At 43.1% G+C, this 21,755-nt stretch overlaps 1 protein-coding gene across 7 annotated transcripts in view; it reads right to left on the bottom strand.

Moving 5' to 3' along the window:
• The window catches only part of si:ch211-22i13.2 (uncharacterized protein LOC553945 homolog), a 66,100-nt gene that overhangs the window by 9,780 nt on the left and 34,565 nt on the right, over positions 1 to 21,755 (bottom strand). For 4 of the 7 annotated variants that reach the window (XM_038810806.1, XM_038810798.1, XM_038810770.1 and 1 more), the window contains exons 3-5: positions 14,820 to 14,957; positions 11,369 to 11,436; positions 11,126 to 11,200 (exon numbers count right to left, since the gene is read on the bottom strand). In XM_038810806.1, coding sequence (XP_038666734.1) covers positions 11,126 to 11,200; positions 11,369 to 11,436; positions 14,820 to 14,957 — 281 coding nt within the window. Of the gene's footprint in view, positions 1 to 9,992; positions 10,176 to 11,125; positions 11,201 to 11,368; positions 11,437 to 14,819; positions 14,958 to 21,755 lie in introns of those variants that run through there. The other 3 variants (XM_038810814.1, XM_038810822.1, XM_038810781.1) reach the window with 3 other exon arrangements.

Genomic DNA, 21,755 nt, shown 5'->3' with positions numbered 1-21,755 from the left:
TTTCAGGATTCACAAGTGAGCATATAGCTTCCCAATAATGCAACGGGTTACTTTGCAGATGCCATATGAAAATAACTGCACTTGCTTAATATGTAATTAGCATGTGAACATAAGTAAATCATGCAAATCAAGATCTAGTAACCTGGCAGTATCTATGGTGGGTATGGCTGTTGGACTAACATGTTCCACAATATCACCATTGTGCAGGCACAGCCCTTGGGACCAGATGCACAATGACGAGTTGAGAAGCAGGACCATAATGAGGAGGAAAAGAGGAGGCAACCTACACAGCACCTTTCTGTCTCTGATATCTGTACGGTAGCATTGTGAATAGCACAATTGCTTCACAGCTCCAGGGTCCCTGGTTCGATTCCGGCTTGGGTCACTGTCTGTGCGGAGTCTGCACATCCTCCCCATGTGTGCGTGGGTTTCCTCCGGGTGCTCCGGTTTCCTCCCACAGTCCAAAAATGTGCAGGTTAGGTGGATTGGCCATGATAAATTGCCCTTAGTGTTCAAAATTGCCCTTAGTGTTGGATGGGGTTACTGGGTTATTGGAGGTGTTGACGTTGGGTAGGGTGCTCTTTCCAAGAGTCGGTGCAGACTCGATGGGCCGAATGGCCTCCTTCTGCACTGTAAATTCTATGATAATCTATGATAACTCACCTGCATGATATCAGTAACTGCAACCCCAAATCTCCATTAACCAACAGTCTCACAGCTTAATTTCCCTGTCACTTACCATTGCACCATCTGCTCAATCACAATGCAAAGATAAAAGCCATCTCAAAATATTCCCAACCAAATTTATAACTGAAGTCATATCATATTGCATACAAAAGTCAACTAATCACCATTGTGCAATTCATTAGAGTCGGTCTTATGTGTACCTTGACTTGTCCTCATGTTCCCCCTGTGTTACACCAGTGGCTGCAGCAAAGCTGTTAACTTTCAGAAAAGACTGCAGATTGCTGTGGAGGATGACCTCGAACAGTTCTGGGCTTTGGAGACCTGCCTACAGACAGTACCATCTCTGCATGGATGGCATCAGTCTGAGCTGACTAGCAGCCAACAGCAAGGGTGATTTGAAGTGGAAGGGGTAGGAGGATGAAAGCTGTCTTCCCAAGCGATGACATTAGGTTTATGCTCCATGACGTCACTGCAGCTGCTCCTGGGGGGCGTTTCAGTAATCCTCGTAAACCATTGATGGAAAGATTGTTCAAAGCCATGACACTCTGCAACCCCCTTTGCACAAAGCAATCAACAGCAGTGATGGGTGAACTGGGTTCACAAGTTTGTGAAATGAGTAGGCCACCTCTCTCACATTAGAAAGGATGGACTCTGTGCAAAGTCCAGTGCTAAATTGATGATGGCTTCCTCCATGCACCTTGTCACCAACCAGTCTTTTTGGCAAAGTCCAGTGCTAAATTGATGACGGCTTCCGCCATGCTCCTTGACACCAACCACAGCCTTTTTGGCAAATTCAATGCAAGCATTTGATTGGGCATATTGCCATGGATTTGCCTAATAACAGCAGTAACATTAATATAACAAGACATAATAGGGTGAAATCTTCCTAGCAATGGGTAGAAATCTGCCTAGCGACAGCAGTAGCCAGCAGTCAAAAGGCAGGATGAGATGAGTCTTTCCCAGTAACAAGATTTCAAAGGCATCTAGATAGAATCAAGTGTGATCACCTATTAGTGGAAAAAAATCTTACCTAGGTGATTGGGTGATCAGTTGGTCTATTCATGCTAATTTCTAGAGTCAAGGAATGTGAGAGGGGCAGAATGCAGAAACAAGGGGAACAATGGTATAATTGCCAGCACCCTCAGAAGCAGGGAGGTCAGTTCCCATTTAGCAGCTTGGAAGCCAGTTTACATCAAACAGCCTGTACATTTTAGAGCCAAGGCAACAAAGGAAACCTTCGTAAAGGCAGTTTAAATAGTCTTTGCTAGACCGGAACAAGCTGTTTCCCAGACTTGATTATCCTCCCTGTATTGTGTGGCAACTATAAACTGACTTTGACTTATAGATTTGCATAATTTGTATGTTGTTTGGGGGAAAGGGGAAGGCTTAAGGAGCTCAGGGATATATATAGATCCCTGAACTCCTTAAGCCTTCCCCTTTCCCCCAAACAACATACAAATTATGCAAATCTATAATATTGGAATGTTCCACATAAACTAGGAATGTGTTTAGTAATTCATATACTTGAATTGTATTTGTGCAATATAGTCCTGTTTGTATTTGTTGCTTCTTTAATGTTAAGTCTTTAATAATTGTTACTCAACGACTGGGTTGCTTATTCTCACTGGGGCTTTAACGCCTCACACCATTCCAAAAACAAAACTATACTCCCCCACGAACTGGTGTTCCAAGTTGGGATACTGCCACGATAACATCTGCGTGGTTTGCGACAATATCCATCAGCACCCTTTAGACTTCCCCAATGAAGACAACATCAGATCCACTACCCGACCCTGCACTCCATGTACCTGTGCTGTCCTTGTCACCTGCCCTGGCTGTGGGCCACTTGCCTGTGACATACCATATGGCGATCCTGCTTTCATGCTATTCTCCAAATTAAGTGCAGTATCAGTATCTGAGCTGGTGGCTGGAAGTTCAACATCAAACTACAGTATGTTTTCATTTGCACTGTCTTCTTCCTGTTCCTCCACTGTCTGATCAGATTGCACTTCACATACATGTGAAAGGAGAAAAGCACAAAGGTTGCACTCTGATGCGTGGGTGCTGGTGGAAAGTGCAGGTTTACACAACCTGCAATTTGTTAATAAATCAGAGGAGATGAGGGGGAAGTGGGATTTGAGGAGAAGGATTAGGTGTGAGAATACTACCACCTTCAATGGTTTCAGCTTCATCGTTGATCTGCAATAAACATGGGTGATTTAAATCTTCATAGAGATTGAATGAATTAAATTGGCAAAGGTAGCCCGGAGGGGAGTGTAAGAGTGTACTCAGGACAGTTTCTTAGAACAATATGTCTTGGATATGGGGGTGGTGGGATCAGGGTATTGATCAGCCGTGATCATAATGAATGGCAGAGAAGGCTCAAGGGCTGAATGGCCTCCTCCTGCTTCTATTTTCTATATTTCTATGGAAGCAAACAGGGAACAAGCTATTTTAGACCTGGTAATATGTAATGAACCAAGATTAATAAATGACATCTTAGAAAGAGCCTCCAGGTAAGAGTGATCATAACACAGGTAGATATCAGTGTAATCTATGCCAACCATATCTGCAATAAGTGCCTGCAGCTTGAGGAACATTGGTCTGGAGTTGATAAATAGTACAACCAAGGATAATGTAGAGTGATATTCTAAATCTGAAACCTATTTAGCTAAATAAAAATCAAGATGACAGGGCAGGGAATGTGTTGCAGCTGCAGCATGAGGAACTTTGGCTCAGAGCTGATTCCAAGCATCAGGCATTGTGATGCATCAGGGAGGGGGGAAACTACTTGGACATTTTGAGACAGTCACATGCCTTAGGTTAGACACTTCAGATTTGGTCCGTGATCAGGGACAGAAGGGTGTGACTGAAAGAGAGGCAGATCTGAGGATCCAGAAAATAGCCTAGGCCCTTGCAATTGTCCAACAAGCTCAAGATTCTTGCAGCTTGTCTGGACGAGAGCAGAGGCTGCAGGGAGGATGAGCGAACTGATCAGGGCGACATGGTGCTGCAAGCCAGGGGAGCAAATAGGAATGAAATTGTAGTAGGGGACAGTATAGTTAGGGGGTTGGACATGGTTCTCTGCAGCTGAGAAAGTGAGTCCCGAAGGCTGTGTTGCCTGCCGGATGTCAGGGTTAAGGGAATTCCTTGGAGTTGGAGAGGAACTTGGAGTGGGACGGGAAGAATCCAATTGGGTACTAATTAAATAGGTAGGACGAAGAAAGAGGTTCTGCTGAGCGAGTATGAGCAGCCAAGCACTAAATTAAAAAGCAGAAGCACAGAGGTAATAATATCTGGATTAGCCACAAGCAAATTGGCATAGGATAAATAAGATCAGAGAGCCGAATGTGTGACTCAATGATTGGTGTGTGGGAAATAGGTTTTGAATCATGGGGCACTGGCACCAGTACTGGGGAAAGAGGAAGTTGCACCATGGGGATTTCCTTTGGCTGAACCACTCTGGGATCAGTGGCAAATCATATAACTAGGTTTGTGGAGAGGGCTTTTAAACTAAATAGTGCAGAGGAGGGTTCATGTGAGGGGAGATTTAGAAAGTTAAAGAGAAAGGACAAGGGTATAGTGCATGGTAGCAATGTAAGTAACGATAACCAGTACATGGCAGGAAGGGCCTGAAAGTACAAACATAAGAGCGCACGTACAAATAAGGTTAGAGCAAGGAAAAATGCTAAAAGTACAAAATTAAATGTTCTTTACCTGAATGTATGGTGGGACAAACTGATAGCACAAATAGAAATAAATATGATATGATGGCTCTTACAGTGACCACAGCTGAGACCTGAATTTTCATGTTTATTTGACATTCCTGAAGGACGGGAAGAAAGTAAAAGGAGGTGGGGTAGCTCTGCTAATCAAGGATCAGATCAGTGTTGTAGTGAGAAATGATCTTGATTCAGAGAATCAAAATGAGTCATTCTGGGTGGAGATAAGAAATAGAAAAGGAAACAAGTCACTGGTGTGGGTAGTTTATAGTCCCCTGACAATAGCTACACTGTCGGACAGAGCATAAATCAAGACATAATGGGGGCTTGTTAAAAATAAAAGGTACTGCAATAAACATGGGCGATTTAAATCTTCATAGAGATTGGATGAATTAAATTGGCAAAGGTAGCCCGGAGGGGAGTGTAAGAGTTTACTCAGTACAGTTTCTTAGAACAATATGTCTTGGATATGGGGGTGGTGGGATCAGGGTATTGATCAGCCGTGATCATAATGAATGGCAGAGAAGGGTCAAGGGCTGAATGGCCTCCTCCTGCTTCTATTTTCCATATTTCTATGGAAGCAAACAAGCTATTTTAGACATGGTAATATGTAATGAAACAAGATTAATAAATGACATCTTAGAAAGAGCCTCCAGGTAAGAGTGATCATAACACAGATGGATATAACTCAGGTGGATATCAGTGTAATCTATGCCAACCATATCTGCAATAAGTGTCTGCAGCTTGAGGAACGTTGGTCTGGAGTTGATAAGATGGAGTCCAAGCTTCAGACATTGTGCTGCGTCAGGGAGGGGGGACAAATTCTGCATTCAGTTTGAGGTTGAGAAATCTGGGTCTGAACTAGTGTTGTAAGGCAATTACAAGTATATAAAAAGAAAGAGTAGAGACAGTGGGCATTGGTCTCTTCGAGGGTGAAACTGGAGAACGAGTAATGGGAAACAAATAAATTACAGAGACTTTGAAGAATGATTTTTTATCTGTTTTCATAGTAGAAGACACGAAAAGCATCCCAAGAATAGTAGAAATGCAGGAAGCAAAAGGGAGAGAGGAACCAAACACTAAAGAACAATACGAGGAAAACTAAAGGCTGACAAGTCCCCTGGACCTGACAGCTTGCATCCTAAGGCCTTAAGGGAAGCAGCTGCAGTTAGTAGATGCAGTGGTTGTAATTTTGCAAAATTTCCTAGATTCTGGAATGTTCCAGCAGATTGGAAAAGTCACAAATATAACACGACTTTTAAAGAGGCAGTAAGCAGAAAACTAGTGGCCAATTAGTCTAGCATCTGTCATTGGTAAAATGCTAGAATCCATTATTAAGAAATTAGTAGCAGGACATTTAGAAAATCGTAAAATGGTGGCACAGCGGTTAGCACTGCTGCCTCATGGCGCCAAGGACCCCGGATGAAGTTTGCACATTCTCCCAGCATCTGCGTGGGCCTCACCCCCACAACCCAAAGATGTGCAGGGTAGGTGAATTGGCCACGCTAAATTGCCCCTTAATTGGAATTTAAAAAAAAAAAATTTTTTAAAAGGAAATGGTAAAACAAATCGGGCAGCATCAACATGCCATGGTTTATGAAAGGGAAATCATGTTTGACAAGTCTATTAAAGTTTGTTGAGGATGAACAAACTGGGTGGATAAAGGGGATGTTGTGTATTTAGATTTCCAAAAGGCATTTAATAAGGTACCTCACAAAAGGTTACTGTACAAAGTAGAGTTCATGGTGTTGGCGGTGATATATTAGCATGGATAAAGAATTGGCTAATTAACAGGAAACAGTCGGGATAAATTTGTTATTTTCAGGTTGGCAACTGTAACTAGTAGAATGCCACAGGGATCAGTGTTGAGGCACAACTATTGATGATCCATATTAATGATTTGGATGAAGGGACCAATTATATTTTACTTTAACTTGCTGATGATACAAAGATAGGTAGAAAAGCAAGTTGTGAAGAGGATAAGAGAGTTTATGTAAAGATAATGGATAGATTATATGAGTGGGCAAAAGATTGCAAGCTGCAGTATCAAGTGGAAAAATCTGAGGCTATCCATTTTGCCAGGAAAAATAGAAAAACAGAGTATACTTAAAATGGATAGAGATTACAGAAAAATGCTGTACAGAGTGATCCGGGTGTTCTTGTACATGAATCACAAAAAAGTTATCATGCAGATACAGAAATTAATTTGGACGACAATGGAATGTTGGCCTTTATCACAAGGGCATGGAGTGTAGAAGTAGGGATGTCTTGCAACAACCATACAGGACATTGGTGAGTTCACAGTACTGTATACCGTTTGGCCTCCTCATCTAAGGAGGGATATACTTGCATTGGAAGCAGTTCAAAGAAGGTTCACGTGGCTGATTCCTGGGATGAAGATTTCCTTATGAGGAAAAGTTGAGTAGGTTTGGCCTATACTCATTGGAGTTTACAAGAATGAGAAGTGACCTTATTGAAACATACCAAATTCTGAGGGGGTATGGGAGGGTAGATACTGAGAGGATGTATCGTTTCAAGGGAGAATCTAGAATGGGGGGCACAATTTAAATATAAGGGGTCTCTCATTTAAGATGGAGATAAGGAGGAAATTCTTCTCAGAGGATTGTACGGTTTTGGAATGCTCTTCCAAAGAGCAGAGGAGGCTGGGTCATTGTATTCAATCAGGTTGAGTTAGGCCAATTTCTGATTGACAAAAGGAGTTAACGGTTATGAAGGACAGGCAAAAAAGTAGAGTTATGGCTATAATCAGATCGGCTATTATCTTATGGAATAGCAAAGTAGATTTGAGGGGCTAAATGGCTTAACCCTGCACATGTTTCTCATGATCTTGGGTGAGAACATGCAGGCTTGCTTATCTCCCTCTCGTTATGTGCCACTTTGGCCTGCAAGAGACAGGGAAGCCGGTGAACATGTGTAATCTGTTTAAATATGGCTGGTGGGGCTGATTAGTTGGCAGTGTGTGCAAACTGGTGATCTGTGGGTATATGCCTTGCAGCAGTGCTAGATGTATAAGGATTAGAATGTCAGGTAGGAATCCTGATTAATAGAGATAATTGGTAGATGAGTGATGGCAGTCCGAACTGAGGCTAGTGGTGCAATTGAAAGGAAATGGTTTTTGGATTTGCATTCACGGACTTTGAATACCCACGTGAAGTCATTAAATTGCTTCCTGCACTTCATTTAGGACTTTGGGTCTAGATTGCTGGTATTGACCTGCACGGTTATCTGCTCTAACAGCTTTCTCAATGTGTCTGGAGGACCTCCTGCAGATACAGGGCATCTCTTCTCTTTACCACTTCCTCCACAAAGTCCTCAGTGCAGCATTTGAAAAGATTGGAACCTGCTCGCTTTCATACTGTGCAATTTTTAAATGCTTCCCAGTTCAAATTCAGTACCTGCATGCCAGCCAGCACCTGCTCCAGCCACAATTCATCTCAACATCTTCGATAAAGGGATGGAGAGTCTCGTAACCAAATTTGCTGATGATACAAAGCAAGGTGAACCAGTAATCTCCAAGGATACAAAAGATACTGCAAAGGCAGGTTAAGTGAGTGGGAAAGAAAGGTGCAGATGGTGTATAATGTGAGGAAATGGAAAATTATCCACTTTGGTGATTAAATAGAAAAGGAAACAGATAAGTAAATATTGGCATCCAGAGGTCAGGCTAGCTTTAGGTGGTGCTGGTCACTCATGATATTGACCTCCTAATCACACTGTTCATTGGCTAGATGCTGAACTCATTGAAATGAGGTAACAGCCCAAAGTTGGTGACCGATGTGGGTTAATCACAATCCTTGCACCCATTTTCCCTTGATTACCCTTATACTCCAACCTGGCAATCAAAGCTGAAATCTGTTTTCCTAAATATTTGCTGTACCTGCATGTTAACATTTTGGCATTTGTGCACAAGGACACACAAATTCCTCTTGAACAGCAATATTTACTTTTTCCCCCCCATAAATTTAGAGCACCCAATTATTTTTTTCCAATTTGGGGCAATTTAGTGTGGCCAATCCACCTAACCGACACATCTTTGGGTTGTGGGGGATACGGGGAGAATGTGCAAACCCCACACAGAGTGACCCGGGGCCAGGATCGAACCAGAGTCCTCAGTACCCTAGGCAGCAGTGCTAAGCACTGCGCCACTCCAACAGCAACATTTACTAGTCTCACACCTTTTCAAAAATATTCTGATTGCCTTTTTAAAAAAAATTTCTTTTTACACGAAAAGTTGATAATTTCATTCTCACATTATACTTCGTCTGCCACCTTCTTTCCTACTCAATATGTCTATATTTCTTTGCAACAGTTCCGTGTCCTCCTCGTAGCTTACCTTCCTATTCTGCTTTGTAACAACAACAAATTTGGTTATATTACACTCGGTCCCCTCATCGAAGTCACTGATATAGATTGTAATTGGCTGAGGCTCAAGGACTGATCCTTGTGGCACTCATTAGTCTGCCAATCTGAAAATGATCCATTATCTTATTCTGTTTTCCGTCTGTTAATTAATTTACAATCCATGCTGATACATTACAACCACTTTCATGAGCTCCCATTACTTCCACTTTCATGAGCCCCAATCTTGTGTAACATCGTCTTGTGCAGTATCTTATCAAAGGCTTTTGAAAATCCTAATATACCACATCCACCAGTTCTCCCTTATTAAACCGGAGTTAAAAACCATTGGCCCTCCCTGACACACTTGATTGATTTTAGTATAATTGCTAATTGATGGTACAGCCTTAACCTTTGTCTTTAGGCTTATAAATGTATTAAAATCGGTATTTTTGGGGTGTTTCCCCCCCTTTTTCTTATGTTTTAACAATAATCATAATGAATAGTAAGTAAAGTCGCCATAGTCCCAGGTGACCATAGGCTGCATTCCCCATTGAGGGGGAGAGATGACCAGTGGTGATTTAACGTGAGGATCACTGCAATTCAAGCGAGGCACAAGGTTGAGAAGGTGGAGACGTCATGAATAGCCTCAACCGGTACAAGAATTGAACCCGCGCTGTTGGCCTCACTCTGCATCATGAACCAGCCATTCAGCCAACTGAGCTAACAATACAGAGAATAGTTTGCAACAGCAATAATTTAATAATCTTACCTTTGGTAGAGAAAGAAAATGGGAAAGGAAAAGGAAGGAAAAAAGATTTTAAACTCTCCCAAGCTCCCCCCCCCCCACCTTGGACAAAAAAAAAATCAGCATTTGATCCTGTGTACAGACCGGCACTTGACAAATATTCACTTGGTGGACATCCCTAATTTTGTTGGAGTAAAATAGTTCCCAAGGATGACCTCATGGACACTTTCACAATGTGACAATTTGATCTGTAGCTGTAAATTGCCAAAACCAATCCCAACTTGTGTGTGGCAAACATTTCACATAAATTAGAGAAAAATATATATATATATTTCTCTGCTTATGATTCCCCTCTCTAAACCTGCATGTACTTTTCTATCTCTCCAACTTATGTGTATCGGTATTTGCTTCTACTTCCATCTTATCACACCATATTTGTGGTTTTATGCATGTTATCGTGATTGAAAATTCTTCCAAATTGATTACATTCGGTACCTTGTCCTGTACGCCTGTACTTCTCTCTCATTTCATGTTTCCTGTCTGAACAATTCCTTCTCCTCTCTGTCTAAATTCGGAATCTGGAAGCACCTTTCATCTCCTTGAGTTAACTTCTATCTCACTGTTGTGATGGAAGACTGGGGATATTGGAATAAGATCTGCTGCAAGATAATATTGAGAAGGTTTAATGGTGGTTTCTAAAAATTATGAAAGATATTGATAGGGTGAATAGGGTGTCTTCTCTTCACTCACTCCTGTAACGTTCCACGCAAAGTTGTAACTTTATTTTGAATTGAATATTTATTTTTAACTTTCATAATAAATAACACAAAAGAACACCCGCTTGTCTGTTGGATTTCGTGTAACTTTCTAACTTCCATCTCTCAATGGCTCTGGATGCATTCAATGGCCATCAAGTCTAGTCACCTTCACACTGGATGGTGTACATTCACATCACTTCTGCTAACTACAACTGGCAAGGGTGTGAACAAATTTTTATTACAGACACAACATAAGTGTGACAAGTTTTATTTATAGCTACAGCTTCCAATATAAATTTATACTTCAGAATTTACAATAGAAGTATAAAAATAAGGACAGAATGCACGATTTTAAAAGGAGGATTGCCCGTCCCAGTCCAATTAACCCCTAGCCTCTTAAGATTAAATTTCCTTTTGACTGTGCAATGCCTCGGGAAACAAGATCATTAAAAATAAAGTTCATTTGTTTAGTTTGAACAGAATAAGGGTCAATGTTACAAAATTTGATTCCAAAGCACCAGCAACAAGCTTAGAGTAGCAGTTACTGCAAACTGAATTCAATTTATGCAGTCACTATAAATCAGTAGTACAGATGTTACGTCCTGCATAGCACAAACATTTCTATGGCTTCAAAGCAATGTGTCCTCTTATACATCATTAGGAACACCATGAGAGAAACTAGTATATTTTAAAGCTATCTTTGTATGGTTTTCAACAATGTTAATGATAGATGCACTGTGGTTAGTTAGTGGAAGCTAATTAAGATTACCAGTATTCCCCTTTTTCAATAAGTGAATTGATTATCTATTGTGGTTTCAACATTTATAAACTCATCTGAATGTTAAGATTACCTTAGAAATCTGAACAGGCCCAGAACACACAGTCTTTTTCTTCTTTTGCTTTCTCTTTTTCTCCTTTTTCTCTCTCTAAAAGAATGCAAAAAGTAACACGAGAAGAAATGTCTTCACTGGATTGAGTAGCAAACTGTCAGTAGCTTTGTTTCAAAATATTTTACTTTGCATTTACAGTATTTTTTACAATATTGTAATGAGAATAAATTTCAAGTTTCCCAAGGGCACAGGAGAAATGCTCACCTTTTTGTGTTGTTTGTCTTTCTTCCTTTTCTTTATTTTTGAACGTTTCTGAGAGTCTGTCAAAACAACTACAGGATCAACTTTGCACATGAAATGCCCAATAGAACCTTTTGACAGATTTTCATAATACAAAAACTTCCCCAAAACAAACAAAATAAAATCCCCCCCCCCCCCCTCCTCAACAGTAACCACCTCCTGAAAGTGCATGATTAACAAACCCCAACAATTGTAGAACCCCTCCCTCACCCACCCTCAGCTCGAACTTTACCTTCTCTAGGGTCAAAAACTCCAACAGGTCCTTCCGACACGCCGAGGTACAGGGTGGAGAAGCTGACTCCAAACTCAACAAGACCTGTTCACGAGTGATCCACGAGGCGATAGCTACAATATCTGCCCCCACACCGGCCTGCAGCTTGGGCTGATCCAACACTTTGAATATGGCTTCTCGGGGGCCGGGTTCCACATCCATATAAAAGACCCAAGAGATTGTACTGAAAACTGTTCTCCAAATCTTTTCCAGCTTCGGGCAGGACCAAAACATATGAACATGGTTTGCGGGGCCCCTCCCACATCGCTCACACACATCCTCTACCTCCTCGAACAGCCGGCTCATCCTTGATTTTGTGAGGTGCGCCCTGTACACTACCTTTAGCTCTATCAGACTCAACCTCGCACGTGAAGTTGAGGCATCACCCTTCGCAGCATCTCACACCACAGTCCCTCTTATAGCGCCACCCCCATTTCTTCTTCCCCCATTGCCTTAATCCCCTCAATGAACACCTTGGGCAGGATGCTCTGCCGCGCTACATTTCTGCCTCACCACGCTGGCGGGATTCTCCGGTATGCCCGTTGGTCAATGGGGTTTCCCATTGTGGGGCAGCCTCACACTGTCAGGAACCCCCGGGCACCGGAAAAACAGTGCATCCCGCCGGCGGAGAATCCCACCCTCTATCTTCCTCCAAGATCCTCCTGTAGATCGCCTAGACGACCCCTCTCTCCAACCCCCCACTGACGGCACTTTCAGCAACAAGGTAGCCGGTGCTATCAGGAAGACCTTACTTGCAAAGTCCCGCACCTGCATGTACTGGACGCCAACTTCCACGCCAACCCATACATCTCTCCCAGCTCCTCTAGATTCACTCTTCGCCCCCCAACACAAAAAACTACAAGAAAATCTAATCTGTAACATACCCATAAAACTTTATTGATAGAAAAATTGACGGAGGTAATACAATTCTGCACAGAACACTCATTCCGATCAAAAGAATTATAGAATATTTATGCTTACATGCTATTGGGACTATGGTAGAAAGCAAATAGCCAACTAAAGTGTAGATAAATGGTGTGATGTTTTGCTAAATCATACTCGGAGATTCCTGACTACATTTTGCAGAACTCTCTCAGGATATGTTGGTAGAGCTCACAATGCAATAGAGCACGCATACCTTGTTAAAAAAGTAGGTCAGCGGCAGGCTCTCCTTTTCCATGCCATTTTATGAAAGAGATAATCTACTACTGTGGTTCTCAAAACCTTTTCTTCAGACTAGGTTTAACATTTCAAGCTTTTTTGCAATAACTTCCAAAGTAAGTTCAATCACTTCCATAGAGAATCCATAGAATCCCTGCAGACAGACGCCAGTGTGCACTGACCCTCTGAAAAAAACACCCTACCTAGGCCCACTCCCCCACCCTATCCCTGTAACAAAGTAACCCCACCTAACCTGCACATCTGTGGGAGGAAACCAGAGCACCGGACGAAACCCACACAGACACAGCGAGAATAGTGCAAATTCCACACAGACAGTCAGCCGGAATCAAACCCAGCTCCCTGGTGCTGTGAGGCAGCAATGCTAACCACTGTGCCGCCCTTGTTTCCTCATCTATAATGACATTATTACAGATGTGCATGGTCAGTCTCCATTCCATCAGTTTGGTTTTATCTTCCCCATCACTTTTCTCTCTTGCTCTCGGTGGTCCTTTGCTTCTATCTCTCCTTTTCAGTAGCTTTTTCTTCTCCATTTACATTCCTTCTGTTGGCTGTAAACAGTGTGTGTGGGGTCTTTTCCGGAGTAACTATTATTGTAACACTGGCGGAACCATCCAAAGTTAGTGATTTAAATCGCATTTTCAGATAGTTCCCAATGCAGACCAGAGGAACTGCTGGGCAACTGATGTGCAAACCATTACCATAAAGCTTTGAGGGGGATTCTCCAGTGCATCTATGGGTCACCTCCCAAATTTGGCGCAGTGTGTTCAGAAGTTACGGTCTAATAAATATCAATTAGATTATTGTCAAGTCCCTCTCTGTAACCCACTGGGACAGGATGTGCCTAATGTGCATTAGAAGGTCTAATGTAGGTAATGCATTTTGGAAGGTCTAATACAGGTAGGGAATATACAGTGAATGGTAGAACCCTCAAGAGTATTGAAAGTCAGAGAGATCTAGGTGTACAGGTCCACAGGTCACTGAAAGGGGCAACACAGGTGGAGAAGGTAGTCAAGAAGGCATACGGCATGCTTGCCTTCATTGGCCGGGGCATTGAGTATAAGAATTGGCAAGTCATGTTCCAGCTGTATGGAACCTTAGTTAGGCCACACGGAGTATAGTGTTCAATTCTGGTCGCCACACTACCAGAAGGATGCGGAGGCTTTAGAGAGGTCCAGAAGAGATTTACCAGGATGTTGCCTGGTATGGAGGGCATCAGCTATGAGGAGCGGTTGAATAAACTCAGTTTGTTCTCACTGGAACGACGGAGGTTGGGGGCGACCTGATAGAGGTCTACAAAATTATGAGGGGCATAGACAGGGTGGATAGTCAGAGGCTTTTCCTCAGGGTAGAGGGGTCAATTACTAGGGGGCATAGGTTTAAGGTGCGAGGCGCAAGGTTTAGAGTAGATGTACTAGGCAAGGTTTTTTTTTTTTTTTTTACACAGAGGGTAGAGGGTGCCTGGAACTCGCTGCCGGAGGAGGTGGTGGAAGCAGGGACAATAGTGACATTTAAGAGGCATCTTGACAAATACATGAATAGGATGGGAATAGAGGGATACAGACCCAGGAAGTGTAGAAGATTTTAGGTTAGACGGGCAGCATGGTCGGCACAGGCTTGGAGGGCCGAAGGGCCAGTTCCTGTGCTGTACTTTTCTTTGTTCTTTTGTTTGTTCTATGATTTGAGAACTACTGGTCAATGAACAGTACTTTGAACTGCAATACAATACAGTAATGAAGCACTTCAACAGATTCTGGATGTGTTGCATTATATCACATAGGAAAAGGATTCCTACAATGCTCCGATGGAGAAATGAGCACACATACTAGACCAAAATAGAACAGATCATATGCACCAACATAATTCAACTCTGATCATATCTCTGCTTTTGACATTAGCGTAGGGAGTCCACATCCTACTAATTCAGCGCAAGTTTCAGCTGCTCACAGTGCTTTAATCACTTACCTCTACTACTTGATCTGCTTCTACTTCTTGAGGATGACGACAAACCTGAAGACAATGAACTTGATGATGACGATGACGATGATGATGTCATGGAGGAGGACCTACTTCTGCTTCGTTTCCTTTCTCTTTTTGTTTTTCCTATAGAAAATAATATTTGCAACAGTTAATCTACATGTAAAACAATTTTCTTCTTCATATCATCACACTGCTGAAAGTTAGAAACTGAACCACTGATGTTCTCTTTCAGTGCTGCTAAAGGTTTTATTTTAAAACTTTCAGAAATTCTTAACTGGTCACTAGAACAAATTATATGACCACCTACCCCCACCAACACCTGACTACCCGAGACCAATTAATTCAGGATATGCTGGTGTGTGTGGTTCAATATCACACCACATACAGAGTACAGCTGCCCATTCGATCTTCAGATGACCAATCTAAGTTGATTTAAGTAAATGTTTTGCAGTGTCATTATTGCGGAAGTAACTCACGTTTATATAGTCCTTTTAAAGTACTGAAACTTCCCAAGGTGCTTCACAGGAATGTTATCAAGCATGTGAGCCACCACAAGAGATATTCAGGCAGGTGGCCAAAAGTTTGGTTCAAAAGGTAATTTTGAAAGAGTGCCTTGAAAGGAGAGAGGGGGAGATAGGGAGATAGAGAGAGGAGAGAGAGAGAGAGTGGGAGAGTGTTTTTGGGGGGGGAGAGAAAGAGGCTTCCATACGTGTCTTTACCACACCTTCTAATGTTTAGTGGTACTACTGCTTTTCCAAGTTTCTTCTCCCAGCTATATTTCTCCAGGTCGTGTTGCAAATAGGTTTTCCTGCAGTTTATTTAAATTTACAATTACAGCTCATATTTTGCAATTAGTGATGAAGCTGCCCTCTAAGAAAACTGCCCACGAAGATCTAATAAGCTCTGTAGCACGTGTTTCCCACTTTCTGCGATATTTGTTTGAATCTGGTGCCAAGTCATGGGAGTACCTATCAGTACCAAGCAACATCAAGATGGATTAGCAGTCAATCACATTTAATTAAATTTTACTGAGAGTGAATTAAGTAATTGAGACATACACAGGGTATTAAATTAGAAGCTGAAATATTAAAAAAACTAAGAATTTTTGAAATGTGAAAATTGTAGTTTGAACAGAGTAAGCTGATAATCCACAAATATATGTAGTTTTTCAGGGCGAAGGAGGCTTTTCAACAGCAACTATGAACATAGTATACCGTTCAACCAAAGTATTCAACAAGATGCAACTTTCTCTCGGTGTTATAAAGCCATGCTTTACATCGGTGATCTCCAACCTTTTAAAGCACAAGATCACTTTTAGAATCCCGACAAGTGCTGTTTAGCACAGGGCTAATCGCTGGCTTTGAAAACAGACCTAGGCAGGCCAGCGGCACGGTTCAATTTCCGTAACAGCCTCCCCGAACAGGTGCCGGAATGTGGCAACTAGGGGCCTTTCACAGTAACTTCATTGAAGCCTACTCGTGACAATAAGCGATTTTCATTTCATTTTTTCATCTTTGGACTGTGGGAGAAAACTGGAGCACCCGGAGGAAACCCATGCAGATGGGGAGGAAGTACAAACTCCAGAGTCACCCAAGGCCAGAATTGAACCTGGCTCCCTGGCGCTGTGAAGCAGCAGTGATAACCACTGTGCCGAGTTGGAGTGACACTGTTGCTGGTTGCCTACTCGTGACAATAAGTGATTTTCATTTTTTTATTTCAAGTGCAATGGCTGCCATTCAGCCCAGAGTCTGCAGTGACCCTGCGAAATAGCACACGATCTAGGAACACTCTCCTGCCCTATCCCTGTAACCCCACCTAACCTGCACAGCTTTGGACATTAAGGGGCAATTTAGCATGGCCAATCCACCTACAGCAGTGCCCCAGGCCCTTTTTTGCTTTGTCCCAAAGTTTGTTTCCTTTCTTCTATTTTGTTGATGGACCTCAAAAGAGTGGCCAATCCACCTAACTAGCATATCTTTGGTCACCTTTGCAGCACAAGATTTACTCTTACAAATTTTACTTTACTAAAACCTCCAAAACGTATTCTATGCATAACACTCACCTATTCTTAGTGTGGCACCTGTGCTTGCACACATAGTGCTGTGAAGTCTGGGTCTTAGTTTGAGATGGCCAGTCTCATACAGTCCATCAGATGGGAATCTATGTGACGAGTGCAATACTTGGTCTTTGCCGAATTGCAAAAATTTTGTATGCATGGTGTTGCTCGTTCTGGGTGAGTGTGCTTAACACTCAATTTGGCTCTATTTCGTGCCTGCTGTGGAGTCGCCAGGTATTATTAAGATACCGCCACAAGTTTCAAGTTCAAAGCAATAAATCCATACACCAGTTAGTAAGTTCAAACAAGACACATTTATTATATTACAGTAATCTACTAATCATGCATATAAAACTATAAGACTAGGCTAATCCTACCACTAATAGGCCAAATACTTATCTGGATAAGGGGACTGCCGGATCAGGGAACAACGGCCTCTAGCTTTGTCCTGGGTCCGCAGGCTTCCAGTAGTTATGGACTAAAGGGGGTCAGGAGTGTCTATTCTCGTAGCGTGCGTTGTATGACACTTACTTGGTGGCGGCTGCTGTCCAGGCCTCTCCTCCTCAAGGTTCTTCTGCTGCAACAGTGTTCTGCTGGGAGGGCTGGCTGGTCAAGGAGAGGCTGGCAGAGAGAGAGAGCTGGGGGTCGGGGTCTCTGTCTTATACTCCTCTCAGGGTCTCGCGCCCACCTGGGCAGACCCTCTATACACTCGCAATCGATTGGGTCTCTTCCCAAATTATTGATTTGAATTCCCCAATAACGGGGCAGTACCTCGATCACTGGGCGGTTCTTGGGACTTATTGTTTTGGACTTCCTTTGGCGCCGAGAAGTCTGGCCTTCCATTTAATGTATCGACTTGTGTTAACTTGTTTCCATTGTACCTGGGGATCGCCCGGTATCGCCTCATTAGTATGCTAACTTGTTCTTTTCACAGTGCTGTCTGGTTTCTGCAGTAGTCAGAATACACAAGCGCTTTGCAAGCTGCTTGCTTTTGCAACATGTCCATTTTCCCTGCATTCCTTGCAATCTTCCATTTTGTGTTGGGCAGTGGTCACCCCAGGTGGCTACAATGGTCTTGTGATGCCATTCCAAATGACCTCTTTTACTCAAGGCTGACAAATGGTCTTGCCTTTGACATTCGTAAAATTAAATTACTTTCCCATTTCTGGAGGAAATTGTAAGTTTTTGCCCTCTTGGAGCGAGATTTTTGATGTTGTTCAGCAGGCAATGAGCAGATTCATTCACCATTAAGAGAAATCCTGAGCCAGGAGCATTTTTGCTGTGGTTTTGCAGGCAATGAGCGAATTCACTCATCATTACGAGAATCCAGAGTCTAGCGCAATTTGGCTTGGGTCGGCAGGCAATGACAATCGACTGTTTCAGACCCCAGGATCAACCCGTCGATCCTGATTGACTATTTGGAGACCACTGCTTTACATGAAAAATTACTATGTGGGAGGAGGGGTGGTGGTAGGGGGAATCACGTGACATGAACGTCTGTATTTTCACAGGCTCTGCTCATCTTTTAATCCTTTATTTTATCCTAATGCACATTTCATAAATGCCTTTTTTGGGGGATCTATGTCTTGCACAACGTCCGTGGTTTATCCTGATTGGAGTTTTTGAGCATAGTTAAATCATAGAGAATCCTTGTCTGACCGGGCGGTCAGAGTTGGCTAGGGTCGGGCCTAGCTTAGAATCCCTACAGTACAGGAGGCCATTCAGCCCATTGAGTCTGAACCAACTGCCCGAAAGGACACCCGACCTGGGCCCACTCCCCCGTCCCATCCCTGTAACCCCACCTAACCTACACATCCCTGGAAACTAAGGGGCAATTTTATCATGGCCAATCCACCTAACCCACACAAGGGGCTGGTCTAGCTCACGCGGCTAAATCTCTGGCTTTAAAAGCAGACCAAGCAGGCCAGCAGCACGGTTCGATTCCCGTACCAGCCTCCCTGGACAGGCGCCGGAATGTGGCGACTAGGGGCATTTCACAGTAACTTCATTGAAGCCTACTCGTGACAATAAGCGATTTTCATTTCATTTTTTCATCTTTGGACTGTGGGAGAAAACTGGAGCACCCGGAGGAAACCCATGCAGATGGGGAGGAAGTACAAACTCCAGAGTCACCCAAGGCCAGAATTGAACCTGGCTCCCTGGCGCTGTGAAGCAGCAGTGATAACCACTGTGCCGAGTTGGAGTGACACTGTTGCTGGTGAACTGGCCTTCATTCCTGCGGGGCTGTGTGCATTAAGTTGATGCCCACCATTGAGAATATTGTTCTCGTTGTGGATCTCAACTCCATGGTGCAGGTCCTTGGGAGATCACTTTAAGGGACTGAGGGGTATGCTTGGGAGAACGGTGGTGCAGGAGAGAATTCTTGTATTCGTGAGAGCACTTTTCCCGGTAAGGGCATACCTTCGATTAGTTGAGATCCTGCTGCATGGTATGTCTTTCCGGACGGGTTTTGCAGGTAGGATCCGGACAAGGCGTGTCCGTTACCCCGGTGCCTAGCAAGAAGTTGGAGCTCCCAACTGGGTTTTTAAAACTGGATGCCAATCTTTAGTAATTGGGAGAATCAGGTTCGACGGAGCAGTGTATCAAGTCTTCAGGATCTGGGGTCGGTTGGGCTCCCGATCACTGTCCCTATATTAAACTTATCAATGCTCGTCGTAAGAATTTGGAGGTGGCTAATCACGTTGGAGGCATCTTTCTCCCAGCCAGAGTCAACCATGTAGATCGCTTGGGCGTCGGGTGGTGGCATGGTGGAAGTGAAGGTGCTTCATTCGTTGGCATCCTCGAGAGATCCTGAGGAGTTGTTGATGATTCTGTTATGGCTTTGGCATCTTCGAGCAACACAGATGATGTTATTATCCTGCAGTTCTTCAATAATCCTGCAGTTCTTCAATAATCCTGGATGATGCTGGTGTGAAGTTGGGTGGCAGGGCAAGTTAGGTCCTCACCGAGACTGAGGGTAGCTTCCCAGTTAGAGCTAACTGTACCGGCTCTTTATTTTCTTTTTTGTTATTATGAATTTAAGTATTCATTCTTGTCTCCTTCAACGGACCGGGCAGATTATATATCCTGTCAGGGCTGGGTTCCTTCTGACCTTTCCTTGAGGTTGGAGTGCTTTTTTTTCTTGAGAGCTATTAGAATAGGAAGAATTGAGTGCCGGTGCAAGCCAAGGTGGGTTTGGTCAATCCTTGACTGCTTTGTTGAAGAGAGAGACTGTTTGCCATGTGTCTACATTTTTGGAGCCCTTCCCTCGTATGCATAGGTTTGAGGGGGACTCAGGCACCCTTCTCCAAGTGGTCTTACATGGTGGCTCCCGAGTATCCTCCTCATTGTGATGCAATTCCCATGTAGAAGCAATATTTGTGTCTTTGTTGAGTGAGGGCTGTAGTTTCCCTGAATACTACCTGATGGCAGCACTGGGAGGTGGCTAATATTCCGAGGTGTGATGAATGTTGGAAGTTTTAATATAGATTGTATTATATATACACACATATATATATATCCGTTGTGGTAATTTTTTTTTTTTAAATTGTGGTTTCAACGGACAGGCAGACTGTGTCTGCAAAAGGTGAAATTAGGATGTTGGAAAGGTGAGATTTTCATTCATTCCAACCATCGGTCTTTATAAAGAGGCCTAATGGACTTTTGTTTATAGAAAGAAGATTCCCTGGAGATTGGATAATTTGAGTCATTGTGTTTAGACTTAGCTAAGCAGGTCAGGGTATCCGAGTGGGATAATGATGATGTAATTAATGGGAGAAGCCAGGTCTGTAGCAGGCAGCTTAGCTTTTAGTACTGCGAGGAGTTTTAAGATGAGCAGCAGCTTTTGCCAAAGGCTGCAAGGTTAAGCAGTAGCTGGACACAGACAGAAGGATTTACAGGGTGTTTCCTGAAGGATTTTTCTCTCTCTTCAAGCAGGATTTCCAAGAAATGTCTATACACGTGTATAGCAAGTAACCCTGTGTTTGCTAACTTGACTTATAAGTGGTTTTTGACCGGTGATGGGGTTTGCTTAATTGGAGATACAGAAGGAACAAATTAGTTCAAAGGGTTTCCTTTTATTTTAAGAATTGTTTAACCATGAATTCAAAAGTTATTTTCTGTGATGTTTAATCCTGTGTTAAAATTAAGCTTGTTTGAATATAAAACATACATATTGCACATGGAATCACTCCTGGAGCGAAGTATCCTTTCCACCCTTCCCTCAGTTTTACAAATTAAAAAAATAAGTGTTTGGGGCTCTTGTCCTGTATCCTAACAAATGTTGGGATATGGTTCGTGATCCTAACACTAAGTCAGCTCGGGCGTTCTTCCCTTGGGGTTTTTTTTCCCCTTATTCTCTTTACTTGGGTTGGCACTGTTGCATTATAAATGCTGGTCCGGTCAGGTGGTCTATGGGAAGTTCCCATTATTTAACAGGAGGGGAGGGATTGGGTCCCTCTCCTCCCAGGGCAAACGATTATTGGGGGATTTTTTTTCTCTCCAGCGATGGGGTCTCCCTGGCTGGGGCTGGTGAAATCCTTTTTTAGTGCAAATGGGAGTTGTGCGCAGCCCTAGGTGTGGCTGGGATGTAGGTTTTTGGGAGTGCCGATTCCAGTGCCAGAACGTGCTGTGCTAGGCCAGATCTGGTGCTGTGGTTGGTATCCTGATCCCCCTGGAGCTTGGGATGCCCCTTCTCGAAGGTACTTATTAGGAAAATCCCGAGCGGCTGAGTTTTGTTTCTTCTATGCACAGGGGCCTGGGGTTGAGCAGAGTCCCTGTTGCCCACCCCCCACTAATGTGTTCTGGATGCTTTCTTGTTTGAATGGACAGCTTGTTCTCTTCTTCATTAATGGGAGATGGGCATG

Source organism: Scyliorhinus canicula, chromosome 1 (genome assembly GCF_902713615.1).
Source record: "Scyliorhinus canicula chromosome 1, sScyCan1.1, whole genome shotgun sequence".
Classification (NCBI taxonomy): Eukaryota; Metazoa; Chordata; class Chondrichthyes; order Carcharhiniformes; family Scyliorhinidae; genus Scyliorhinus; species Scyliorhinus canicula.
This window is presented reverse-complemented; position numbering and strand designations above follow the sequence as displayed.